At 50.1% G+C, this 26322-nt stretch overlaps 10 protein-coding genes across 10 annotated transcripts; 7 read left to right on the top strand and 3 right to left on the bottom strand.

The window, feature by feature from the left end:
* Positions 1-178: 178 nt before the first annotated feature.
* On the bottom strand, positions 179-1611 carry N7533_011934 (putative MFS monocarboxylate transporter; the record flags this gene model as incomplete). Its single annotated transcript, XM_057108584.1, has 2 exons — positions 179-1481; positions 1547-1611. 2 exons carry the CDS (start codon positions 1609-1611, stop codon positions 179-181), a joined length of 1368 nt encoding a protein of 455 aa, XP_056953685.1.
* A 910-nt stretch (positions 1612-2521) lies between these two features.
* N7533_011933 (uncharacterized protein) lies at positions 2522-4333 on the top strand (the record flags this gene model as incomplete). The annotated part of the gene is made up of 1 exon (XM_057108583.1): positions 2522-4333. The coding sequence occupies one exon, from the start codon at positions 2522-2524 to the stop codon at positions 4331-4333; it is 1812 nt and encodes a 603-aa protein (XP_056953684.1).
* Positions 4334-4761: 428 nt separating this feature from the next.
* Positions 4762-7152, top strand: N7533_011932 (uncharacterized protein; the record flags this gene model as incomplete). The annotated part of the gene is made up of 7 exons (XM_057108582.1): positions 4762-4844; positions 4909-5072; positions 5137-5250; positions 5308-5393; positions 5442-6046; positions 6100-6258; positions 6312-7152. The coding sequence occupies 7 exons, from the start codon at positions 4762-4764 to the stop codon at positions 7150-7152; spliced, it is 2052 nt and encodes a 683-aa protein (XP_056953683.1).
* Positions 7153-7215: 63 nt separating this feature from the next.
* On the bottom strand, positions 7216-9295 carry N7533_011931 (uncharacterized protein; the record flags this gene model as incomplete). Its single annotated transcript, XM_057108581.1, has 7 exons — positions 7216-7386; positions 7451-7729; positions 7787-8250; positions 8309-8660; positions 8710-8848; positions 8905-8944; positions 9043-9295. The coding sequence occupies 7 exons, from the start codon at positions 9293-9295 to the stop codon at positions 7216-7218; spliced, it is 1698 nt and encodes a 565-aa protein (XP_056953682.1).
* A 467-nt stretch (positions 9296-9762) lies between these two features.
* N7533_011930 (uncharacterized protein) lies at positions 9763-10557 on the top strand (the record flags this gene model as incomplete). The annotated part of the gene is made up of 2 exons (XM_057108580.1): positions 9763-10367; positions 10431-10557. The coding sequence occupies 2 exons, from the start codon at positions 9763-9765 to the stop codon at positions 10555-10557; spliced, it is 732 nt and encodes a 243-aa protein (XP_056953681.1).
* A 509-nt stretch (positions 10558-11066) lies between these two features.
* N7533_011929 (NAD(P)/FAD-dependent oxidoreductase) lies at positions 11067-12625 on the top strand (the record flags this gene model as incomplete). The annotated part of the gene is made up of 4 exons (XM_057108579.1): positions 11067-11316; positions 11369-11658; positions 11714-12296; positions 12357-12625. 4 exons carry the CDS (start codon positions 11067-11069, stop codon positions 12623-12625), a joined length of 1392 nt encoding a protein of 463 aa, XP_056953680.1.
* Positions 12626-12833: 208 nt separating this feature from the next.
* N7533_011928 (uncharacterized protein) lies at positions 12834-14090 on the bottom strand (the record flags this gene model as incomplete). The annotated part of the gene is made up of 2 exons (XM_057108578.1): positions 12834-13711; positions 14030-14090. 2 exons carry the CDS (start codon positions 14088-14090, stop codon positions 12834-12836), a joined length of 939 nt encoding a protein of 312 aa, XP_056953679.1.
* A 2344-nt stretch (positions 14091-16434) lies between these two features.
* N7533_011927 (uncharacterized protein) lies at positions 16435-17420 on the top strand (the record flags this gene model as incomplete). The annotated part of the gene is made up of 2 exons (XM_057108577.1): positions 16435-16664; positions 16742-17420. The coding sequence occupies 2 exons, from the start codon at positions 16435-16437 to the stop codon at positions 17418-17420; spliced, it is 909 nt and encodes a 302-aa protein (XP_056953678.1).
* Positions 17421-18440: 1020 nt separating this feature from the next.
* N7533_011926 (uncharacterized protein) lies at positions 18441-22449 on the top strand (the record flags this gene model as incomplete). Its single annotated transcript, XM_057108576.1, has 6 exons — positions 18441-18894; positions 18956-19050; positions 19266-19320; positions 19380-19481; positions 19672-21334; positions 21399-22449. The coding sequence occupies 6 exons, from the start codon at positions 18441-18443 to the stop codon at positions 22447-22449; spliced, it is 3420 nt and encodes a 1139-aa protein (XP_056953677.1).
* Positions 22450-23498: 1049 nt separating this feature from the next.
* N7533_011925 (carnitine O-acetyltransferase CAT2) lies at positions 23499-25737 on the top strand (the record flags this gene model as incomplete). The annotated part of the gene is made up of 4 exons (XM_057108575.1): positions 23499-23587; positions 23692-23737; positions 23859-25521; positions 25605-25737. Exons 1-4 carry the CDS (start codon positions 23507-23509, stop codon positions 25735-25737), a joined length of 1923 nt encoding a protein of 640 aa, XP_056953676.1. The 5' UTR covers positions 23499-23506.
* Positions 25738-26322: the final 585 nt, after the last annotated feature.

Here is a 26322-nt window from a genome sequence, read left to right as displayed (position 1 = left end):
CAATATTGTTTCTGCGATTGATCTTGCCACCATCTCATTCCTACCAGATCTTTGGCGGGTGGTTACTGAGACAAAATTTGAAAAACCATTACTTTTTATGCAAATTGGGCGAGGGGAGACGATTCCTATGTTTACAGACTTGAAAATACAAGGCAGTATCTACGCCTCATTTCCATCCCTACATCAACCACTTTCTTCCGTGGCTCTGTCCTTCAAAAGTGAGAGATGCCTCAATCCGAGCCCAGAGAACTGCAAATGTGGCAGCAGCTAGCAAGACACCAACCAGAATGCTAGTATTCTCATAACTTCGTGGTCCAGCTTTCTCGTCTTGGCTACTCCGAATCAACAGCCCAGCAAGCGGAGTACCCAACAAAGTTGCAAGTCCTCGCACCATATACAAAACCCCGTTGACACTGACAAAGTTCTGTACGCCAAATAGCTCTACCAAACTGGTTGGGAAGAGCGAGACATATGCCGATGCAAAAACACCATAAAATATAGTGAAAACAATGAAGAGGGCACTGCCACTCGATTGAGAGGTTGATAATGCCGATGGCAGCCACATTGCCAGAACAGAAATTGCCGAGATAAGAGTAGTCAGAAATAAGGTATTGAGTCGGCCCATACGGTCGGCAGCAAACCCAATCGCGATCTTTCCCACGGCATTTGCAGCATTGGAAATAGCAATGAAGTTGGCCGATGATGCTTGTGAATACCCCAGTGTGCGCGCATATGACGCAAAGAAAAACACAGGTGTATAGTACGCAGCGGACTGCAGGGCTGCTCCCAGTGCGTGGGCAGCGAATTTGCGCGTTCTTACAACGCGCCAATCAACCAGAGGAATGCGCAGCCAGCTGAGTCTCCTCGCATTAGCGGCATTCTCCGCTTGGATCCGGGTGAGTTGGCTAGCGGGCCATTTCATGTAGAACCCGGAAATGCTGATAATGACGAAGGATATTCCTGCCGTAATCCGCAGGCAATTTCGAAAGCCGACGCGGGAAATTAGGGATCGGAAGGCGAGCGGCCAAACGACACCACCAAACCCCGTTCCAGCAAGGATTATACCCATAGCAAGTCCACGGTGGAGTGAGAACCAGGTCGGTGCTACGGTCACCGAGGGCATGTAGGCCATGCAAGTACCCACGCCCAGCAAAAGGCCTTGGGTGAGGATGAATTGCCAGAGACTCTGGCTGAAGCTAGCCAGAACGAGAGCGACAGAGTAGATAACTCCTCCACTCCAGACAACAGCTCGTGGTGAGTATTGCTTTGTCCATGCTGTTGTGAAAGGAGCACCGATTGTCATCAGCGCGATCGAAAGTGTGCCGATCAGATCAATCTGTGCTGGTGTGGCTCCGGTGAACGGCGTATTGGGGAGCTTCGACATAGAATCATAAAGCTCCTGATAGACCCCAAATGTAAAGTTAATGCCACATCCTGTGAATACAAGAGCAGTTGAGGACATCAAAATTATAATCGGCTGACTGACGACTAGTTGTCAATACTACCGTCTAGTATAAAAAGGGCTTGGAAACCGAAGAGCACATACATGCGGTCTGATCGTGTCTGCTGGCGGTCGCCAGGAACTATCATCGGCTCCAAAGGGCGATCCATTGCTGCAACGCGTTTGGGGAGATGAGAGAGTAAGTAAGTGTTTAGTAGCGGATATTTCCCTTCAATATTCGGCAACTTGAGTCATCCGAGCGGGGAAACCCGGCGAGCCGATCGTGCGGAGTAAGACAGCCAGTGGAGGATAGACAAGTTTATCATGAAGCAAAGTCAGTAGAATGGGGTTTTGCTTGCAGCTTCTGATTAAAAGTCTTTTCTTCGTCCCTTTGCTACCCTAATCTTTCAAATATGTACTATTATTATGCAGTACAATTCTAGAAGGGAAAACATAGTCTCGTTACTCCTCCGAAGCAAAGAATACTCGAAAATTGTGAACTCTGTGGTTGAAAGAGATTACTAAAATTATTGGCAAGCTTCTGATTTAAAGGACTAAAAACTTCAACTTCCAGGTGAGCGTAGTGATAGTAGGCTTCTCCGAACCATCTCAGCTATAAACAGGGCTGGAAGGCCAAGGATGCGAATAATAGAAGTAGGACTAGATTAACCAACCTTGATGTGGAGCGAAATTTGTCTGCTGATATTTTTTTTTGATATCATACCGCGACTTTAAACTTTTCTTTATTTCTTGTTTCCTTATTCTCTTTTCTCATCCTCCAGGCATGGGGTTTCCAGCGTTGATATCCATATCTGCCTCAGGCAACAAGGCAGCAGTCCTTCCAGACATTGAATGCTTCGCTCTCTTCCCTGTTCATATCACCACTTTTCGTCCTTTCCATCCATTATTACTTTTTTTTGACCAGAATACGAGAAGCTAATTAACCTTCCTCCTCTCTAGAAGTGACGCGGTTCTAAAACAGGAAGGAATTTGCTCTCGGGCCGCCTTATCCGACTGCTTGCCTGCAATACAAATCTTCTGTTTGCACACCGCCACTACGGATTATACAATCACAAGTCCATGGACGGAGAAAACGTTGACCCAGTACGCCCAAGTCTGGCTGGTTCCCTTGATACTCTGTCTCGCTCGAAATCATATTGGAAAGAACTATTTGCTCGCGCACAATCGACAACGACAATTCCAGAATCATGCTTCAATCTCAAAGCTCTACTGCTGAACAACATCCCTTCTATTCCACAGTCCCAAGATGTTCTAGAACGCTTTAAATATGACATGATGCTCATTGAAGGGTATGCAAAATGGGATATTTCACCGGAATCGCTCATAGACAAACAAGACTGCGACCTACCCTCCACCAAGCAAACACCCACACTGGATATTTCAATCGCGAAATTGTTACCCGGTAAACTGAACCTTACCGATGATCCTGCATTGCGATTCACTTCCGAGGACCGAGGGGACTATATTGGCCTGTTCGTTTTGGGTTGGCTGTATATTTTGTCTGTCCGCCTGATCGAACTGCGTGGAAAGGATTTGGATGATCGAGTTTCATACACTGGAACTGCCGCCGAAAGCTATGTCCATGGGAAAAGGTCCGGCACTGGCAGTGCTGGGGAAGCGGTCCCATTGAATATTGGGGCTCGAGATCATTCAGAGCTCCGATGGTGGACTGCAATCCTGGCTAATGGAGAGGGATGGCAAGCAATACTCACCCGCAATGGCACCGCGTACCGTCCAATATGGGAGTTCCATCTTCAAGATGCCTCTTTCAGTGTCTCACAAAATGCGGATTTCCCGTCTTCTGCATGCCAGTGTCATTGCCCATCCTCCGAGGAAGCTCTGAAATATTTGTTCAACTTTGCGCGGTTGAATGGCGTCCTTGACCAGCTTATCATTGGCCTAGCTTCCGCTTTGATCCTTCCGTCATGCAATAGGTGGTCGTCAGGTACAAGACATCTCCTGGTGCCGAAAGAACCCAAAAATAATTATTCGAGTGATAACACAGCTGATATATCCCATGATCAGTTGCCCAGCTTCTCTGAGATTCCTCACTTGATGACTCTCTCTGCTCTTTCAACAAACATTGGCTCAGACTTGGCGAATAGCTTTTGGGAGAAAGATATTCCCTGCAATCTAGTCAGCGAGTGGCTCAACCCAGTCTTCGATGAGATTATTCCATCTCTTTTGGAGAAGAAAGATTACAAAACAATTATTTTGGCGATGGCGGAACGCAGACCAACATTGGCGCCTCTTTGGCTAGGAGCATCTGTCATGGGATTCCTACCGAGGGTGCTCATTGAATCAAGAAGTTTATCTCGAGCCTGGCCAGAAACTATTATCTGGACTGCATCCTCACAATGCTTCATGGATCCTCAAAATTTCGGAACTGTGTCTGTTCAACGTGGCCCCGATGGCAAATATATGATTCCCAGGGAGGATGAATTTCGACTGCTCTATTTGCTCGATCTAGAGGGAGAAGCCTTCAAGTTTCCCCCAGTGGTTTCATATCCTCCATTCGGCTTGACCAGTGTTGAAAGTTGTTCGATTATGGTCAGGAAGCATTATAGTTGTGGCCATAGATTTCGTTATCTTTGTTGGCAATGGAAGTGTGTCCAGAATCAGATATTGTGCGATACGGGGATCTCCCATGGAGGCCACAGGGTAATAACGCAGCCATTAGCTCTCGCAGTTGTGACATCTTCCCCTATACCAGATATAATTTCAAGAGGTCCGGAATTCGATGAAAGTCTGTCGGAAAACGCGACCTCGAATGTATTTGTGTGGCCGTGCCACACCGAGGGAACGAAGCCTGAAGACAGGGCCCTTTGGAAGTACGAATGGCTTTCCTGGTTCCTCGAGCCCGAGGATTAATATGAGAATAGCCCGACCAGGGAGGGGGTCATGATAATCTGGACATAAGAAATCGCGCACGGGATATTGGAGTGAAAAATGTACTTCGATTTTAGATTTGAGTACTACTAGTAGCGGGTATAGCATCAACCTCCAACCTTGGGACTTTGGGGGTAACGAGTCACGACAGGGTACTCCAAACTATAGAAACTGAATATACTGATAGCATGGGCCCGAAACTCTGATTTGCCGTTATCCCCTGAAGAGCGAATTTAAGTGGCTCGTTGTTTTACCCCGCATGCTGCGACTCCGAAGCGGTTGATAAGCACCGTTGCCTATCAATTCATGCAGCAGTTAACAAACCTGTCTCCTTGGAAGATTCTAGCGGCCCCTCCCCTGCCGATTTCGCTTTTCCTGCTTGATCAACACCCAGTTGTCACTCATAATCGATGTCTCAAGAATTTCGAGACGAGGTAGAAGAGCGTGCAGTCAAACGCAAGCGCGATGCGAACAAACGACGCGCCTCGCTAGCGTAAGTGTGGGTAGCGAAAACTCGAGACTGGCCCTATTGGGTCACAACAGCTGACCTTATTCAGATGCGAGACATGTCGCAAACAAAAGGAAAAATGCGAAGGCGGGCCACCTTGTTGGCGATGCGAGCGACTAGGTCGACCTTGTCACTTTCAACCCCAGCCACCCTCGAAGAAAGCGATGTCCACGTTACAAACAAAAGCCTGCATGCCTCAAGAGCTGAATGACAGTGTCCGACGATTGGAAAATCTTGAGAAAATTGCTCGTCATTTTCTCGGAGACGTCCCCCTTAGACGGAGAAAGTTTGGCGCAAATTGCGGCCAAATGTACAACCAAGAATGGTGTGGAGGGCTCCTGGGATGTGAACGAATCTTTCGATGTCCAGTTTGTGTCAAGTGACGTCGCATGTGAGTGAATCAGAGCTTCTTCCTTTTCAAACACTTCTAAATACTGATAGTCTTCAGTCTATTCGGGAGAGTTTTCGCACTGGAATTTTGCAGAGAGGTTGCGACGGTCTATGAGCGATCAACGTAAATCAACCGAGCCTACAGTCAGTTCTGTTGACACCTTTAGTCGCTTCGTCTACTAATGATTTCAGATCAAAGAATACTGGCGCCCTACCCATCTTCAATCATCCATCCGAGTCATCGCCGAGGCATTGAGTGAATTGCCCCCAAGACCAATCGCGGAATTTCTTGTCAATGTGTTCTTCAAGTATGGAGAGGTCAATAATTTTTGGATGCAGCGAGACTGGATTGAGGAAAAAATAAGTATTTGCTACGACCCTGATAGCGAATACATGACGAATGATATTTCTTGGGTTTGTAGTTTATTTGCTGTCCTAGCTATAGGAACTCAGATGGCGCACATGGAAGAGGACAAGTCAGCACCTAGCCTGAATGCCGTGGATGAGACTCCCACTTGCTCTGAAGATTCTGTCGGTCTTGTTCTCTATCGCGTTGCCTGCAAGCTGATCCCAGATGTCATTTTGGCCGCTTCACAGGAAAGTGCACAAGCTTTTTTACTTCTTGCCGCCTACGGATTGCCTGTCTCAACCGGTGGTCTATCGTATACTTATTTCGGCCTGGCTTTGAAAATGGCAATTCAAAATGGGATGCACCGGAAGTGCTCTGATGTGGAATGTGACAGTCGGACTAATGAGTTCCGAAATCGCTTATTTTGGTCAATCTATACCCTGGAACGGTATGTTTTCTTTCCAAACACTCTTATTAAAAAACATACTAATAAATGCCCAGTCGAACTAGCATCATGCATGGGCGGCCTGTTTCAATCGCTCGGTCGGACATTAGTGCAGACTTACCCAAAGCGCATCCTGCGTTCAAATCGCCTAACTTTTCCAACATGATGGCTTTCATCAGTGTGGCTTTTTGGACCAGTGAAGTAGCGGAGACATTGTAGGCTGCCACTATCTAGCTGATACGTGCCAATGACTAACTAACGATCACAGAACTCTTTTGAAGAAATGTCCAAAAAGATTGATGTCAGACTATTCCGACCGTCTGATGCGGTTGCGAAGTTCGATCAAACAGTCGTGGGATTCTCTTTCTACGAATACTGAATGCAAGGACTTGAATCCGCGGGGGCAATTATTTCGACAAAATTGCCATCTGAAGATGTGCTATATGCTCATTTTCATCTACATGGGCCGTCCTTTTATCTTCGAATCAAAAGAAAGGGAACGGCACCCAGAAATCGGATCATCCACCACTAAGTCTCGTTGGTCAGGCTTAGTAGAAGACTGTGTGGAAAGTGCACTGGAAATTCTCGACGCTCTCCAATTACTCTCTGAAAATATTGGCCTCTGTCGTGCTTCATATACTGAATTTAGTTCCTGTCGTGCAGCTCTTCTCGTTATTCTTGCTGAAAGCTTGAATGTCGGAAATTCACCAAAGCTGCAAGAAGGATTAGATCGTGGCATGGTTCTCATACGAAAAATGATAGGTGGGACGGCTTCAGAGTCAGAGATCTCATATATCGAGGCCATTGAAGTAGCCATTCGAAATTTATCATCGAAGGAACACGAGATTAATACCATGGGTGTTAACACGGAGCAGACTGCATCATCGGCTTATGCCAGATTCAAGGACTGGACCCAATCCATGAAGAAGGATAGGGGTCCCGGTAGCCATGTGGAGCTTTCCTCTTTCAGTCCTAAATTCAATATTTCGCCAGGGAGTGACGAAAGCGTGTTCTACAATGAGATGCATGACATCACAGATTTCTTTAATCCCGACTGGTCAGTCGGCGATGTGGTGCTCGATCCGGATGTCTTTGGTGGAACATCTTAAATTTGATATTTTATAACTAAGGATGTATAATTTACACTAAAAGTCAATCCCTCTTATCTTGTACTAGCCAAACACAAGATACCGAGCGCGTTTCACCCAGTTTAGCTTTTTGTTTGCTTTCTCTTGGGCCTGCTGTTCAGCTGCAATGGCATCAAGGCGCTCCTCTTCATCGAAAAATCTTGCTTCTGAGAAATCCATATCCTTTGCCTTGACAATGCTCGTCTTATAGTACCACTAAAAATTGACTCAAGTATTAGCGCCACTGGGTTTTTCGGTAAGATTTTGAAGATGGAGGTACCTTGTAAGCAAAATAATCAAAAACGAAGAGAGGGGCCGCGAGGTAACTCGCGAAGAAAGTTTTCACAGAACCCTCTTCGCCAAATGGCCAACACGATAGATAGAACTCGCAGCCAAATATGAATGCGACTATCGCAAGGCTTAAATACTGTGCCCAAGGAGTAAGAAATCCTCTGAAAGGCAGAGTCCGAAGATCTTTCCCTTGGGCCTTCAAGCCTTGTCGAAATCGGAGGTGGGCAATATAACAGGAAGACCACTCAAACAAAGTAGCAATGGCAACCTGAAGAATTGTAAGTATTCATACCTCTATAATTCGAATGTTTGAACGGGGTCTTACCAATGATGTGAACCAACCATAGACAATCACACCGACACTATTAACGTTCAGATAACATAACCCACCACCCAAGCCAAGACTAATAATTAGCGACACATAAGGCCTTCCTTGTTTGTCTTTCCATCCGAAGAAGGGATGAATAATATTCATATCCGCCATAGCCGTTAGACTGCGGCTCGCGACGTAAACGCTGGTGATTCCACAGCTGATGACACTTAGAAAAATAAAGCCATTGATTGCGTGCGCCAACCCATATACCTCGGCTCTCTTGATAGCGATCACGAATGGGCTTCCCAAGGTCCCCTCGGCATTCAAACTTGGATCGTCGGAAGGAACACACATTCCAACTAGCCAGATATTCACAACAAAAAAAGTGAACATGCGCCAAAATACTGGTCGCACGGTTTTCTTGATTGTATGTCTTGGGTTGGCGACTTCACCTGCGATAACTGCGATATGCTCGCCTATTGCCTCGTGTTAATCTCTGATTCTATTTTGTGAGCATATTCGCGGATTTCATACCTCCGCCGAAGCTAAATGCAGCTTGTACAAAGGCCTTGCATATTCCCTTGAAGCCATTGTTGAATGCGCCAGGGTTCTTCCAGTAGCGAAACTCAATCGGGCCGTTCGTGGCAGCAATCCCACCAGAGGTCATAATGAACATGAAGAATATCATCAAGACTACGGCAAAACACTTGATGAATGACATATAATACTCGACAAATCCATAGACCCGTACGTGAAAAACATTCCCTAGCGCGATTACCACTAGGAATATGGTGATATACGCAGCCAAGGGTATCACGTCGGTCTGTGGCCAGTACTTCAGAACGGAAACCGCAGCAGTAATTTCTGCCGGAATAATCATCACCCACTGTATGCTGTGAGTCAAAGGGAATTGTGTATGCTCGTGGGGCACTCACAGCAAACCAGAAGTTGACGCCGATCGCAAAGCCCCAGGCTGGGTCCACATATTCGATACATTGCCGGATGAATCCTCCATGTACCGGTTTGTATGTTGTCATTTCACCAATGGAAGAATATTGAGCGTAAACAATGATCCTTGGGAGTTAAATTAATACAGGCATCATATAGATTTCAAGGGACATCTCACTTACGCAGTCAATGTGTAAGTCAAAGCAGTACCAGCAGGACCAGCTATGAACGCCACAATCAGCATCATGATAACTTAGTAGCGCCCCAGGGTAGTTCCATCATGACCTGGAGAGTAGATGTATTCCAAGGTTTCAACTTACCATAGAGCAAGGCCTGGCCGGTTCCCACCCAGAGCCCTGTTCCTATTCCAGCCCCAAAAGTCATCATCATAACTTTGCGCCGGGTGAGGGATCGATGGTATCCCGCAGACCCAACCGCAGAGAAGTCCGAGGAGCTGCCATTATGGGTAGTACCCGCAGTGGCTGTCCTTTCAATGTCAACTTCCACATCTCCTGATCCTTTTGTTTCCGCTTTCTCGGGGGCGATACTATGACTGAGTGAAGTTTCACTCATTCTTGCCATTGGGTTAATTGGCGTAGCCTTTGCGGAAGCGACTTTGGGCAAAGCATGATTTCTACAACCATGAAGAATACATATATCTTTTTGCCTGAGTGTCTCATGACTATCTCCTCACATCTCTAAGAAGTAAACCCCACCCACCGGGAGGATATCTGTATCTTCCCGCCGGGAGTGAGAGAGCGGGGTTGGATCAGATACGTCTTCTCCACCTTGGCAACCGGGATTGGGGCGACTCGTCTCAGGCTCCTCAGTTGTCGACATTACCCCCCCTTGCCATCAATTAGTGCCTCGCCGTTTTCTGGTCCTCCTACTTGTGACTCACAACCACCTACTTCACCCCGAAGCATAAATTGACTGTCTGCAATTACATCAACAGATAAGCATCCCTATATCTATTCTATGCCAAGTAACACTGGCATAAGCCAAATTCTACAGCCAAAACATCTTCCTCGCAACAGAACATGGCTTCTTCCAAGAACGTCGTTTTCGATATCGTCGGAACCCTTGTAAGCTATGAATATCTTTACGACGCAATTGACCGCCGTCTAGGCGACCGACTACGCGCAGAAGGTATCAAGCCATATATGCTCGGTCAAATGTGGATGGAAACATCTGAGCGAGAGTATACCAACCTCAGCATATCCGGTCGATACGCAGTATATGGCGATGTCTTTGAGGCCCTGTTCTATCGAATTCTTTGGATGAGTGGGATTCAAGAGCCAAGGGAATTTGCTTCGCCAGAGGATCTCGAGTACATAATGAGCGAATACACCGGTCTCACCATGCGCCCCGGTGCCGTGGAATGTGTGAAGAAGCTGCGTGATGCGGGATTCACCGTTTGGGCGTTTACTGCTGGTGATCTCCGTCGTGTTGGTGGGTACTTTGCGAAAGCGGGTATTGAGATGCCGACTGAGCATTTGCTATCCTGCGATACTGCTGGAGTTGGCAAGCCAGACCTCGACGCCTATAGACCTTTACTGGGCAAGTTGATGGATGAAAATGAGGGCAAGAAGCCTTGGTTTGCTGCTGCTCATATGTGGGACGTTTCTGCTGCTCGTAGAACAGGGTATGTCTTTCGATATCACAATTCTCGTGTTCCAGGTTATATACTAATCCAACAAAAAATCAGATTCAAGGGCGCATACTGCACTGTGCTGGAGAAAGAGCCGTTGACACAGCTATTTGGGGAAATGGATGTGATTGATGATACTTTGCCGGGAATGGCCGACAAGATTATTGCTAGTCAGGCCGCATGAGACACTCGAGATCGGAATTATACTCTTGACAGTTGAATATACATGCAAAATACTACTATTAGTCCTCATTTATCCAAGTGAACTTTCAACATTTTAGACTAGCTTGAATAATTTTGTTCAGATCAAAATAGAAGCTACTACCACACGCTACGCCCTTCTGCTACAAGTGCACAATATACGGGCAGGAACAAGGAAAACCCATTGTAATTTTCGCACTTATTTTAATCAAGCCGAGGTCAAATGTAATAGAATGTTGCCACTTTCATTGTTGTCAGTGACAACAACTGACAATTGATGGCAACAAAGGATGGATCGTCCCGGGGCCCAAAGCGTCCCACCGGTCCAAGATTGCCGGTCCGGCGGGAAGGCCACCGGCGGTACTTGCGGTGGGGCAACACCCCCGCCATTTCCCAGCTTCCTCTTCAACTACTTTGTTTACTGGTGTTTACAGTTAAATGGATATCGATTTCATCATAGATTCGAATTAAACATTGACCATCACTCTCGAGATGCCGGATAAGCATCTTCCTGTTCCAAACGGGATGCTCCCCTTCTGGAGGACGGAACCTCACGTCCTAGACAACCATCGCTCGACCGAGAATCTCCCTGATAGATGTGATATCGTCATCGTGGGGGCTGGATATGCCGGGGCTTCTATCGCGCATCATATCTTACGCCAAGTCAAACCGGGGTCGAAAGCGCCTTCTATTACCATCTTGGAAGCACGACAGGCTTGCTCGGGTGCTACAGCTCGGAATGGTGAGATACACTCCATATCCCATTAGTAACGAAGCTTTCTAACTGGTTCAAGGTGGACATGTTAAGCCTGACATTTACAATTTTGTATCAACACTTGCGACAGATTATGGGTTTGACGCCGCAGCTGAAGTTGCAGATTTCGAGGCAAAACATGTTCATGCAATCAAGGAGTTTGTCGAGAAGGAGAAAATCGATTGCGACTACATCGTGACTAAAGCCATCGACGTGCAGCTCGATCCAAATCACTATAAAAAGTTGAAGACAGGATTCCAGGGGCTCGTGGCAAACGGATGTGCTGCGACAAAGTTGGGCCAGTACGTTGATGCTGAAAATGCAGAAGCAGTGAGCATTGCGTCTACCTATTCATTCCCTCATGACATACTAACTAGCCTTATAGTTCTCTGGTGTTAAAGGTGCGCTTGGGTGCTTCTCGTATGACTCGGGGCATATCTGGGCGTATAAGTTTGTCTTGCACCTGCTTGAGAAAGTCGTGTCCCAAGGCGTGAACCTGCAAACGCACACACCCGTGTCGAATATCTCAAAGTCGAATATATCTGGATCGACCCATCCATGGATAGTCTATACTCAGCGCGGATCTGTCGCCGCTGGAACTCTCGTGATGGCGACCAACGCTTACACTTCTGCCCTTGTTCCCCGGTATCAGGGGAAGATTGTTCCGGTAAGAGGCACATGCAGTCGTATTGCCGTTCCCCCAGGATCCTCTGCACCCCGGTTGACGAGTACCTATACTCTTCGCTGGGGCGGGTGGGACTATGACTATCTAATTCCCCGGAGAGACGGATCTATTGTAGTCGGTGGAGCCCGGAAAGCATTCATTCACGATTTGAATAACTGGTATAACGTGAGCGATGACAGTTACGTGCTGGAGCCTGCAATTCGCTATTGGGATGGCTACATGCAGCGCAATTTTGTTGGGTGGGAAGATAGCCATGCCTATACTGATCGAGTATGGACTGGGAGTGCGTTCAAGTTTCCCTCATACATCAAACCAATTAGACCCTCTGCTAACGGATGACCAGTCATGGGATATTCTTCGGATGGGCTACCCCATATTGGATTAGTGCCGGGAGAGCGAAATCAATACATTCTAGCTGCGTTCACGGGACATGGTATGCCGCAGATCTTCCTCGCAGCAGAAGGCCTGGCAAAGATGATCGTGAATGGGGTGGCATTTGAAGAGACGGGACTCCCTCGATTGTTTAAAACAAGTGAGGCACGGTTGGATGAGACGAAGAGCAAGATATTCGAACACACGCCAAATTCCGGTCGCTCGGAAGCGAAGCTCTAAGAAGTGTAAACTGACTACAGAATCCTCCGGGTTCATTCTTTCTGCTTTGGATAACTGGATATCGTAGTTCAGGGAAGTCGGAATCAGAGTATCTAATAGTTGTTCATGGAAATGGAGTAGCCACAGTCAGAACTTCAATTAGACTAAAATATCAAGACGATATAAAAGTCCCTCTTACTCCACCTGTTGTGAATAGAAGCAAAAGGAACTACTCATTCAAACGACAGTCAACGGGGTAAAGACGTCCCGAGTTATCGTTCTGTGGCTCTTCTCCCGGGGCCTGGATAGTTAGATTAAATGCAGATACGGCATCCCCGTTACCCATCACATCGCGGATTGGATAGAAATTGCCCGCATCCAGACTGACGGTGCCGCAGGAGACCGGGTTGTTGTAGTTACCACCAGCAGAAGCAACGTTCAAGGCTGGGGCATCGGGATCGGGAGTTCCGTCGCCGCAATCGAATGCAAGCCCGTCACCGAGGTAGAAGTAGTCCGCATTATCGACCGAAACACAGAATGTATAGTCGCCTGTTGTAGGGGCGCGATAGAATCCTTCGTAGACGAGGGTGTAATTGTTCGCGTTGACGACAATTCCGCCATTCACTTCACGTGTGTAGCCGACGAAGTACTGCACACTGGGGTTTTTGGCGTCCGGGTAGATGACTTCAAAGCCTTGGGCTTGGATGTCGTTGGTATAATCCTGTGGGATGTAGGTGACATTCGTGGTTGACGAAGCCAGGGAAGAAAGTCCATCGGTGATGTAGTAGGATGGTGGCATTACCTCTTCTTCACTCTGACCAGCTGTAGGGCTTGTGTACCCGTTGTAGCCGAATTGATTTGCGTAATAGTCGATGTTCAATCCCGAGGGCGGGCAGTCCGGCTTAACGGGACACGAGGTTGGCGGTGGAACTTCGGTTGTCACAACAGTCGCTGTACCACAGGTCGAAGATGCCGGGATAGTGCTTTCGCCGGTTGCAGGCCCCGTGGTGGTGATCGTGATGGTCTCATCAGTGCAGGTTGTCACGATCACAGTTTCGGTTCCGCACGGGGTGGCAGCCGGCACAGTAGTTACGCCGGGAGGCGATCCTGAAACAGTGATGCTGATCGTAGCTTCGGTGCAGGGGGTCGTAGTGGTAGTAGACGTAGTAGACGTAGTTGTGGTGGTGGTCGTTGTTGTAGTCGTCGAGCTACTCGAAGTAGTACTCGAGGTACTCGAAGTAGTCGAGGTGCTTGAAGTGGTCGGCACGTTCGAGGAAGTCGAGGAAGTCGAACAAGATGTCGAAGTCGGACTACTTGTCGTGGTCGTGGTCGAGCAAGAAGTAGAAGTCCAGTCAGGATTCCAATCGTGCCCTCCTCCCGGAGCGTCTACAGCGAGACCATCGATATTGTCCTGCTCTTTACTACCTTGTACTAAGGCCACGAGGCTGCCAAGAGCCACCAAGCTCTGAATAATGGGTTTCTTCATATTGAATTTTCTTGATCACTCGTGCTGGAGTTGATGTATTCAATAAACCGTAGTTGGTCCGAATAATGAAACGATACTCAAACGGATTGGAATTGAACGTTAGGCGTTTCCAATAAGCTCTCCTTTTATATTAGAAGAGCAACCATATTGATTTGGACGCTTTCAAGCATTGTCAGATTGGAAGTCTCTCACATTCCAGAGTCAAGAATAAAGCTACGTGGTTGATCTATTCCCGATGCGGAATTTTCGCATCCCTCCCCAATTCCAATTCCGCACTTTCTGTATTTCTTATGATTCGAGTGGTTGAATTTCTCCGGGTCTTTATTCCTTGTGGAGTCTATTTTGTTCGATCGCCAAGGACGAAAACAAACTCGCCTGTCAACTTTCCAACCAGTATCGATAGAAATGTGCTCACTTCCCTAAATCGTGCCGAAGGTCTCTACCCAGCTCATAAAGCTTGCTGAGAACGGGTTTACTTTTTTTAAAGAGTCTCTGTAAACGCTTTTGTTTCAAATTCTGGGATTGTAACGTCACAAGCGACAGCTGGCAGGTTGAAGCTGTTTTGGTACCAACCCGGCACTAAACGCCACAGGCACTCAAAGCTCGAACTAATTTCATGTTCGAGCTTCAAGTTCCTACCACTTTCCATGCTTATTAGGTGCGGTATCCCCGGGTCACTTCTATAGCGCACTGTCCTGCGCAATTGGCCAAGGCTACGTTGCGGATTCGTGGATATCTTTTGTTTGCGTGGTCTTGTCTTGGATTGCACCGATAATCAGCAAAAGGTGGATGGAAATTTCAGGTCGGTGTCTTATACAGCGCGGTGAGGAAATTCTGGAATTGTACAACTTAGATATGGACTCGGACCGACCAGCGGGTTAATCTCATGGCTGGGCCCCGGGGGTTTTGCTTATGATTGGCTTGAGATTGGTGGATAAACTTCATGTTCCCAATAGCGGAGACTCTAAAGCTTCAATACCTAACGTGTTTCACAAGCGAGGGCCGCTCCAAAACACATAGTAAATATGATAAATTACAACATTATATCTCAAAAATCTTCTGTAGTTTAAAGGCTATACTCAGGTACTATATTGTAAATATTATTAGGAACTAACATTCGAAGTCTAAAATATAAAAAATATTCTTGTGATAGAAATGTATATATCTGTCTTGCAGACTTCTAGATTACTGGGTATTTTTTTGTAATATTCTCCAGAGAATAATAATCTAAAATTAGAAAACTGTAGCTAGAACTACTCTTTATGATAATAGAAAACTATATTACAAAGTAGAATCGAGAATTATGTCTAGTTGTTGAGATATTTAGAGTTGCGATTTATTATATTTCCTGTATTTCGAGGGGTGGCCGGCTCGTTTGTGAAACAAGTTAGTAGGTACGAATGTCAATTCCAACTTGAAGATTCTGGGCTACTCCGAGTCTATTAGTATCTAAGCCAACTTGAAACTTGCAGTGTCGGTGGACACAGGTGTTTCAGCCCTATTGTATCCCGACAAATAGTAATTTTCTCAAATTATGTCCAGGCGGTTTCCCTTCGAATTTGTTTGATAAGGGGACGATCATCATTCGATCATGATTTTGACGCATCACGTCTTGACTGGGGAGATAGAGTGGCCCTCGCGTGATTAAATTAAGTCATGGTGATATAAAATGAGCTTACCCCAGGTCGGTGAGAGGGCCGACGCATGCACATTGGGGCCCACATGGAGAGGTCGGAAGCCAATAAGTGCAGGGTGTGACTGTTTATCGCAGCGTGATTTGGGCCAGACTCCAGAAAGCAACAGTAGTAGATTCATAACACAGCAATAGCAAACTTTAAAGCAATAGAAAAGCAATGATGATTGAAGGATTGAAGGAAAGAGGAGAACCCCGGCTGATCTTGGCGGGTCTTGGCATGGATTACGTCAGTCAGCCCGCCCATTGTGTGATCCACGTGATCCACTTGGACTCCACCCTTCTACACGAGTTTATTGTAGCATTCAAGTTTTATATTCTTGTGTTATACAACGTATGAATACTGTCTCACGATACAGCCTTGGAATAGAGTGTTGATTATGGACATGGCCATATACGCTACCAGGGGCTACTCCGTCCTGCACTCAACTCCTCCTCCGCTGACTATCATTTCCCTCGTATATCATGCATGATCGACATGGCGTGCTTATATTAAGATGGCGCGATTGGACCCGCTCCGCACCTCTTTTTCTAGTCTTTGCTTCCCAAATCTGACCCGGTTGAATTACCGTCGCGGTATATCATGGCCCCTCACCCTCGCACTCGGGCTGCTCGCTGCTCGCCCTCTGCTCGCCCTACCAATTCATCGCCATGGGTGTCCCCAACTTAGAGATGACTCTACCCAAGACCGAGGATGATGTTATTCCCGAATCCATGCGTTACGAATACGACCCCTGGCTCCTCGATGATCACCCACTCCGCTCGCATCCTACCGTCTGTATCCCGGGCCTAGGCACCTTCATCGCCGAATGGTACGCCTCAGTAGAGCGCCGCTGGAAGGACGGTCTCTTTCGAGTGGTGTGCATTCTACTCGCTTGCTTGTGAGTTGCCGATTTAAAATCGATATCAGATCGATACTTGCCTTCCCGATCCCCCTATACTCATACCGACTTTCCAGTGCGGCATTTAAGTGTTTACAAGCACTCCCCTCGGTCGGAGGCAAGGGCACAACCCATCCAACCTCCCTCGCCCATCACAGCACACGCGACTGGCACTTCACCTGCACATTCCCCAGCTCTGATCCCCGTGCCACCGCCCTTGCGCAATCTGCTGTCGCCGGGTGCGATGGTTTCCGCACCGACATTTGGCTGCACGGCAACGAGCTGCAGATGGGCCCATCCGACGCCGGCCCAAAGGCTATCAATGACATGCAGAACCGTCTCGATTCGCTTGTTACCAAGTTGGGTCCTCGAGATCTTTCCATCCTCGCCGACATTCAGGTGCCCATGAACATTGAAACTGAAACTGAAAGCGAGCCCAACTCTCCCAATGACGTGGAGGAAGAGGAGACTGCTCACTCCTTCTGGCTCGTTCTGGACCCAAAATCATCGCTTCACGAACTTTACCCATATCTGGTTTCTCATCTAGACTTGCTCCGTCAGCGTGGCCTTTTGACTCACTGGAATGGGGCGCGTGTAGTGCAGCGTCCGTTCACGATTGTCGTCGCCAGCGAATCTCTTCCCTGGTCGAGCTGTGCTCAGCATCCTTACACCGATGTTTTTTGGGCGTCCAGTGAAGACACCTCCTCATGGAATGATGCATCGCATGGCCATCTCATCCCAATCTGTGCCATTTAGGAAATGCGCCCGGTTGCTGTATTTTTTGTATTCCTCTTGTCTATCTTCAGCTCATGATACCCACCATGCCAATGTCAATGATCATAACATCACTTCTGTTGTAAGCAGGCTGTAGATTTCTTCCAACATAACCTCAAGCCACACCCTGGTCTGATCTCATCTATCCCATCCTGGATGTACATGTAGTTCTCGTTAGGGTCACTTCTGTGCAACCCATGCGGGGTGCCACGTCACGAGGGGTGGGCAGATCTCCAGGTGGTCCGTGGAGAGAGAAAATGGATTTTCGTCAGGGTGCATCAACGGCTCGGAGGCAGCAGAGCATGGTGGAGAGGGAAGAGTCAATCTGTTGTGCTGCCTGACGTGCGTCAGGTAGAAGTACCGCATGTCGATGGAAATCCTGGTGTCACCACCTGGGCTAGGGGTAATTTGAGTAGTTTTGGGGCAGGGGAAGAGAAGGGAGGCACAAAGAAAAAGAAAAGAAAGACAGAAGAAAAGCAAAAACAACATTGTGCGTCCATGATGTACATATCCAACTGGTAGACCCTGGCCACAGTGTTTGCGTGAGTGATTCACGCTGTGATCCGATCTCCACATGCAAGATACAGTCTTGGCCCGCCCCATCGCGCTAAACAGACTCACCGTTTTTTCTCCGGCTTTATCTCTCTCTCTCTCCTCTCTCCTTATCTCCTCCTTTCCTAGAAACTGTGGCATCCAACACACAGAGACCACCAAACACCCCTGGGTGAAAGGGTAGACACATCACATCGCATCATTTCGCTTGTGGCTCTTCCAGCATCTTCTTCTCCGCACTGCCCAGCCCGCACCAACTCCGACGGGGTTTGGCCCGCGGGATCAACCGCTGATCCTCCGTCACCTTCTCTTGTTGGGGGCTTTTTTTCCCTTCACCCACCGCCATTCAACTTGTCGCACCCCATCTTTCCCTTTCGCAATACCATCAACTACTCTCTCGGCCCTCTATCTCACCCACTGCGAAGCGTCCGTCGCTCGGCGCCGCTCAGCATGGACTTCTTCCGCCGTCTCCATCAGAGCTACCCGCCCCGGCCTTCCCCCCTGAGCAACTCTCAAGAGTCGCGCGATGATGGTGATCGGCCCCGAACCCACGCTTCCTCTTCCACATCCGCGGCCACGGTTGCTGCTGCCGCTGCCGCGGCTGCAACGTCCACAACCGCCTCCACGGTCGGCGCCAACGAATCTCGCAATCGGCCAGAGGATAAAATTCGGCTAGGCAGCCGATACGAATACCCACCCCCGAGCTCGTCGCATTCGCATCCATATGGTACCGGTTCACGGGGGTCGCATCGTGTTCGTCGGGAGACAACTGGCACACACATTTCCCCACCGCGGAACCAGACACAGCAATCACATCGACGCCATGCGAGCCTGGAATCGAGACAGCAGGGGCACGTGCATCGACGGAATCATTCTCAGCCTCAGACTGGCCATACGAGAGAAGGTAGGTGATTTCTAATTTTTGTTGACTTTTTTTTCCCCCGGTTCTCTTGTCCCCGGATTAGCTGTTGGGGGTCGGACCTGTCCCGTGGTTCTCGCCTCGGCTGCTCCCCCCCCCCCACAGTCACCATCACTCGGCTTGGGCTCGATACCTCACACGGTATGCTTTCTCCAGGGGTATGATCTGTAATGTTCTGCATTGCAGCGGATCCAGAGTGCATGGAGGTATACAGGATGGGGGGGGGGGATTTTCTGCTATGTGCAGGATGGAGTATATGATATGCTCCATCGCACCTGCCCAGCCACTCCCCCCTGCGTGCCTTCCCCAGTGGCGCAGATCCGCCGCTCGGGAACGCTAGTCTCTATCGGTTCTAGCGCCAGGTCTCCCCTTTCGGGCTTAGCGGCCCAGCCGAGCTCCCGGAGTCACGGGGTCTCTGCTTCTGCTTCTGCCCTCTGCGCTTGCGTCGGGATCTACGTAAATTCATCCAGGCTGCCCCCTTGATCGAATGGTGGTAGTCGCGATGAATCACCAGCCCCCAGACTCTGCGCGCAGTGCTCCTCACGGCAGTAGTGGCAGTCCTGTGCACTCCGGTGAGTTCGATGGTGGACGCGCGCCAACTGCACACCGACGCAGTGATCCGCCGCACCACGTCAGACAGGAACATGATTCGCAACTTGCCTCGATTCCTGGCTATTTTGCGGTCTCCGGCCTCTCAACAAAAAAAGAAAAGAAATGCAAAAATCAAAGATACACTTAACTAATCATCTCTCTTTCTATTAGCACAAGAGCAATCTGCACCGCCGGCCTTTGGAATTCGCCAGATGCCACCCCCGTCTCCTCCGCACGCGTATTCCTCGCGATCACAATCCGCCAACGCGCCCGCATCCTCCTTATTCTCTCGTGAGCCACCAAGTGGGTACGGCCATCGCCCTGGCAGCAGTATGTCTATCTCCTCAATGCTCGGCTCCGACCCAGAACGCCCAGCTCGGGATCCCGGCTCCCTATTTTCACGGCCATCACCTGTGTTTGGCAGTGCGCCAACCTCTGCCTCTGTTGCCATGTCGCCACCCTCTGCGCCAGCGCGTCAGTCGCCTCTTGATCAATCCCTCTTCCGCCGATCACATACCCCCGAAAAGTCATTCTCGAAACCGCCGCTAGGTCGACCCTATCGATCGGGCTCCGGAGGCGGCTCGAGTTTGCTCGGCGATTCTTCAAAGTATGGAGGGTTATCACGGGCTTCGCACTCGCAATATCCGGAAAAGCCGCATTCAACACATCCCTCCCCCAAAGTTTCCCCAGCCGAATCTCCTTACAGTGAGCCCCGTCGAATGAGCTTCAGCGGCCCGATCGCCCGCTCCAACAGCCAACCACCCAACCCCGATACAGCTGCACGGCCCCCGGGCTATAGTCCAATTTCGCGTCCTGGCGGAGGCGTGGGAGACCGATTATCTTATGGCGGCGTCGATCTACACGCTCGCGATCATAGTAGGGAACAGGCTCGCTTCGGCAGTCTGTATGGTAATCGTCGTTCAGAAGAAACCGCTCCTCGGGATCGAGAACGAGAACGAGATCGCCTGGGACTTGCACAAGAGACAAAGGGATCCTTGGGAGGGCCGGGGCGGTATGGCTCTATCTACGGAGAGCGGGAGCCTTTAGATCGGCACTCCAGCGCTTCCAACTGGGAACATGGCCGCTCGCATCCCTCTTCTCCGGAAACCAAGCGACTGCCTGCCTTTGAGTCCGGGTCAGCCTTTGGCTTCGGAGCCATACAAAGCTATACCAAGTCCCTCGGATCTCAACCTGGCGGTGCTCGTCAACCTACCTTATCTTTACAAACGGGTCAACCCACGCCTTCTCCCCGAGAATCGCCCTACCTGAGTAAACAGCAACCGTCACAACCGCAGCGGCTTGGATCGACCCCAGCGACAGCTTCTTCCGCAGGACTGAACTCTCTGGGACTCGCTTCCGCAAGCGAAGATGGGAGACGTAAGGGCAGCGATGAGCTTCTTGCCCATCGCAGTCTTTTGGCTATCGGAGCAGACGGAAAACGTGGTGGCCGGGCGTCCCCACTTCCTCAGGCTGTACAAGGTGCGCAGGCTCCGTTCATCGGTGCCACCGGCGAACCCAGCATCAAGAACGAACTCGGCAGGGTGTTCTCTGGGATCGGTAGCGGCGTTGGAGGTGTGACAGCTGGTGTTTCTGGTGTGTCTGGTAGTGGACCATCGACGCCTCTTATCTCAAGTCCCTTCAAACGGGATAGCTTCACTGGCCGCTCGACTAATGGCGAAACCGATGATCCCAAGGTTGCACGGCCACCATCTGCCTCTGGCACTCGGCGGGGGCGCAAGTCTCGAGATGAAGATGTTCAGATGGACCTGAACGGTGGGGCAGCATCGTCTGCTCGCGGAAGTCGTCGAGCTCGTCACCCGCACCATCATCACCAGTATGTTCTCTTTTTCTCTCTACAATATCTTCCGATGAAACCAGTATAAGCTAACCCCTCCTAGTCACCACCATCATCGCCACAAACCCGAAGAAGAAGCGTCCACCTTAATTGGTCTACACCGTCCCTTATCGTCTACGAACTACTTCAATCGCACTTCGACTCCTGCCGAGGCCTCGGGTCATCACCACCACCATCACCCTCATCATCACCATCACCACCATCACCATCCTCCTCAACCAGTCCCCGTGCCTCCTCTCCGGGAACCTCGTACCACAGTCAACCTCGAGCCACTTCTGTCAAGTGTTGCTCACTTGCCGCGACACCATTTAGGCTCAACTCTGTACACCCCTCGCATTAGCGTCCCCAGCGCGAAGGCCTCGGCAGAGAGCTCCAAATTCGGATACACCAGCACGCCCCAGCCTCTCCCGCGATTCGAGCAACGGGAGAATTGCACCTTTACAGTTCGCGTACCGCGCTTCCGAATCGACACGAGCCACCGGGAAGAAATCTGTGCGCGCCGCGCTTTGTGGGGAACTGGCGTGTACACGGATGATTCTGATCCGGTCGCGGCAGCCATCCACTCAGGATTTATCCGTGGAGCCTGGGGTGAGGACGTGGATGAGTCCATGCTTGACCTCGAAATCAAAGACATATACCAACACGCCCCACCAAAGGAAGAAACAACGACTGCCAACAAGACCAACGGTGTCTCGAAAGAACATGGCGACGATGCATCAGCCGACGACGGGCCCCGTCTCCCACCCGTCCCTCCTCCGAACCAAGACCTACACATCACTCTCTTGGTTCTCCCGCGCCTGGAAAACTATGACGCAGCCATCATGTTCGGCGTCAAATCCCGCAAGTGGGTGGGCCGCCATGATGGTATGAGTTTCAAGGTACAGCGGGTCGAGTGGGTTGATGAAGGCGTCGCTCGTGGTGAGGAGCGGAGCGGCGAGGCCCGGCGGAAACGTCTGCGCACTTTGATGCAGACGGGGCGTATATGTACGGGACCCTCTATGGCGAAGATGGATGAACTTCGTCGAAGTGGGGTGCAGGTTCCCCGGACTATCGATAACCAGGAGCAGCCGACGCCTGTGCAGCCGGTATCGTAAGAGGGAAGGGAAGCATTGCCATTGGACTGATGTGTATTCTTTCTCTGTTCTTTTTCCTGCCCTGACATCTTCCTCTTCTCTGGTTCCATTTCTCTTCTGTGGGTGGGTATTTTCTAAGCCCAAGTGCTTATGGCGTTTTTCTTCCTATTTTGGCTTGTTATTTTCTCTCTTTTTCTTTTTTGTCTATCTCTGAATTTCCGGGTCTGTGGCCATTACCTTGCCTGGGCGTTGATACCTGCGAATAGCGTGTTTGCGCGTTGGATTGGAGCTTTGGGCATCCGGGTCAACGGGAACGGGGGAACGGATGAAGGGATGTGGGCTAGCCCCCTTCCCTGGTATGATCTTTATTATTCGAGTATTTAGTAGCACTAATTTATCTCCATGGAGAGTTATATGTATTTGACACGAGATGGTATTGAAGTTGTTGTAGTTGTAGTAGTATCTCGCAAGAATGGAGTAGATTACTACCACTACTCTACCCCATATTTGATGGCCGGAGGTGACCGACGCTAGAAGCTCTCCCCGCAATTGCCAGTCGCCGCGATCGCCAAAGTCTATCCGTCTCGTACGATAGCTGCTTGTTTCATTTTTTTGCTGTTTTGTATTTTCCATGTCGTATCTGTCTGTTCAAAAACCTTCAACTCACCTATGCCAATTTTCTCGGCAGATCTTCGGTGATCTACCCATGTGTGCACTGAATAAAATCCCCAGTATTTCTCCATTTCAACCGAGGCCCAAATGACCGATACGCCCGCCTGTGTGCTACTGGTAGGTAATGGTAATTACCGTCTTTTACCGTTTTCCACGGGAAGTCATGCCGCCGGGCCGAGTGAAAGTGCAGGCCGGACGGGACCGACTCGGTTTAACTGTGACCGTACGTGACCAGACCTGACCGCCTTAGACCGCCGCTCTTCGGCCTCGAGACAGCCGAGGCATTTGTAGCTCCTTGTCTTCACTCTCTTATTTGCTTAACTTTCCCCTCTACACTTATTCTCCCCTTTCCTTCCTTCTCCTCCCTTCTTATACCCAACCTCTTTTATCTTCATTTCTGAGAGGGATGTTCGCTGCTGCTGCGCGAAGCCGTCTCTCCACCCTGTCAAGGCCCCGGCTCCCTCCGACATCACTACTCTCCCGCTCGGTAAGTCGGCCACCTCCGATATCTGCAAGCGAACAGCATTTGTCTTGATGATCCTATGCTGCATATTGTCTCCTGTTAGCAATTGGAAACTGACATTCGCATAGACTCCCGCCATGGCTCCTCGACGACAGGCTTCCTCCGTTCCTGAGGGTGAGTGGTATCACATGTCTCCGCGGGGCAACTCCGCAATCCGTTTAGACCTACCGCAAGGAGATGATTGGATTTACACGCCCCGTGTGATCGGAATAACGACTGACTGGCTTCTAATCAGGATACAAGGAGGATATCTCCAAGGGCAAGATGCTCCGATTTGAGGACTCTCTGCCCCACCTCCCGGTCCCCTCGCTCGAAGAGACTGGCCGCCGCTACCTGAAGTCGGTTCACCCGCTCGTCTCCTCTTCCGAGTTCGAGCGCACAAAGAGTGCCGTCGAGGCCTTCATCCGTCCCGGCGGTGAGGGCGAGCCTCTGCAGAAGCGTCTGCTCGAGCGCGCCGCCGATCCCAAGGTCAAGAACTGGATTGCCGAGTGGTGGAACCAAGCCGCCTACCTGGGCTACCGGGACCCTGTCATCCCTTACGTTTCCTACTTTTACTCCTACAAGGATGATCGGGAGCGTCGCAACCCCGCCAAGCGTGCTGCTGCCATTGCCACCGCTGCCTTGGAATTCAAGGCGGAGGTTGACGCTGGCTCGCTCGAGCCTGAGTACATGCGCGGCCAGCCCATGGCAATGAGCTCGTATGAGTACATGTTCAACTGCTGCCGTATCCCCGCCGACCCCGAGGACTTCCCCCGCAAGTATTCCGCCGCCGAGAACCAGCACATCATTGTTGCTCGCAAGAACCAGTTCTTCAAGGTGCCTCTTGTCGTCAACGGCCAGGCCCTGAACGTCTCCGAGCTGGAGCAGCAATTCCAGCGCATCATTGATGTCGCCCAGCCCGCCCCGCCGGTCGGTGTCCTGACTGTGGCTGATCGTGACCACTGGACTGCTGCCCGCAAGAAGCTTGTTGCTGCCGACCCTGCCAACGAGCAGGCTCTCAAGGATATCGAGGCCAGCGGCTTCGTCATCTGCCTGGATGACGCCAAGCCCGTCACTCTGGAGGAGCGCGCTCACCAGTACTGGCACGGAGATGGTGCCAACCGCTGGTTTGACAAGCCCCTGCAGTTTATCGTCAACGACAACGGCACTGCCGGTTTCATGGGAGAGCACTCCATGATGGACGGAACCCCCACCCACCGTCTGAACGACCACGTCAACAACCTGATCTTCAACAAGAAGATCGACCTCTCCGCCAAGTCGGTCCGCGCCGAGCTCCCTCACCCCAAGGCTATCACATTCCACCTCAACGATGAGGCAAACGAAGCCATCGACATCGCCGCCCAATACCACCGCAAGCAAATCGCCTCGCACGAGCTCGTTGTCCAGGCCTACCAAGGCTACGGAAAGGGCCTCATCAAAAAGTTCAAGTGCAGCCCCGACGCCTACGTCCAGATGCTCATCCAACTGGCCTACTTCAAGATGTACGGCAAGAACCGCCCCACCTACGAGTCCGCCTCGACCCGTAAGTTCCAAGAGGGCCGCACAGAGACCACCCGTACCGTCTCCGACGAGAGCACCGCCTTCTGCAAGGCCCACCATGACACCAACACCCCTCGCGAGGAAGTTGTTAAGCTGTTCCGCGCCGCTCTGGCGCAGCACACCAAGTACACCATGGACGCGAGTGACGGCCGTGGTGTCGACCGCCACCTCTTCGGCCTGAAGAAGCTCCTCCAGCCTGGCGAGAAGTTGCCCGCCCTGTACGAGGACCCTGCCTTCTCTTACTCCGGTTCTTGGTACATCTCCAGCTCTCAGCTCAGCTCTGAGTACTTCAACGGATACGGATGGAGCCAGGTTATTGATGATGGATTCGGAATTGCATATATGATCAACGAGAACAGGTGAGATTCCGTTACTCGGCCTCTGCAAACGCAGACGCAAACGCAACTGAATATGAATATTAATGCTAACCTTCTTTTCCCAGCCTCAACTTCAACATCGTCTGCAAGCGCCTCGGCGCCCACCGCATGAGCTACTTCCTCAACGAGGCCGCCACAGAAATGCGTGACCTCCTCATGCCCGACCTGGCCACCCAGGCCGAGAAGGCCAAACTGTAAAGTACTGGGACGCTTATATGTTGTGTGCATGGTATGAAAATATGCATGCGCTTCCGGTTAGAGATGTTTGTTCATGTCTGGTCCAATCTTTCTTTCTTTCTTTTTCAGGGATTTAGTTTATCCCCAGGTTGCCTGTGAGGCTGCCAACGGATCTGGGTTTACTTTTGCGTTTGCGTTTAGCGACCATAGATGATATATCTGTCGTTATTTTGTACAGTTACTACATACCACCGTGGTCGAATATGACTCTTCATACACATTTAATCCTACTACCCGGGGCTTCGACTTCCAGTTGTATACCGGGACAGTAATGGCACTGGCAAGCAACTCGAATTACATAAACGGCGAGAGTACCCAGGTGGTGGTAGCCTATTCTGACTCCAGGGCTTGATTTAAGTTCAAGTTGTTTGTGAAATGCGCCTCCACGGCTGGCTAGACTTGTCAACTCACGCGTGGCCCACGATCGTGTATACACTCTACCTCAGACACACTTTACTCGGGCCGAGACTGGCATGCAGTAGCCAAATCTCCGTCCCGAAATCTCTGGCTCAGATAAAGCAAATGTGGACTGAGATGCGTTACGAC

The sequence above is a fragment of the Penicillium manginii genome (assembly GCF_028828005.1).
Source record: "Penicillium manginii strain IBT 31320 chromosome Unknown utg000009l:1.0-3297300.0:1.0-3298630.0, whole genome shotgun sequence".
Taxonomy (NCBI): Eukaryota; Fungi; Ascomycota; class Eurotiomycetes; order Eurotiales; family Aspergillaceae; genus Penicillium; species Penicillium manginii.
Note: the sequence above shows the minus strand (reverse complement) of the source record. Positions and strands in the feature narration are given on the sequence as shown.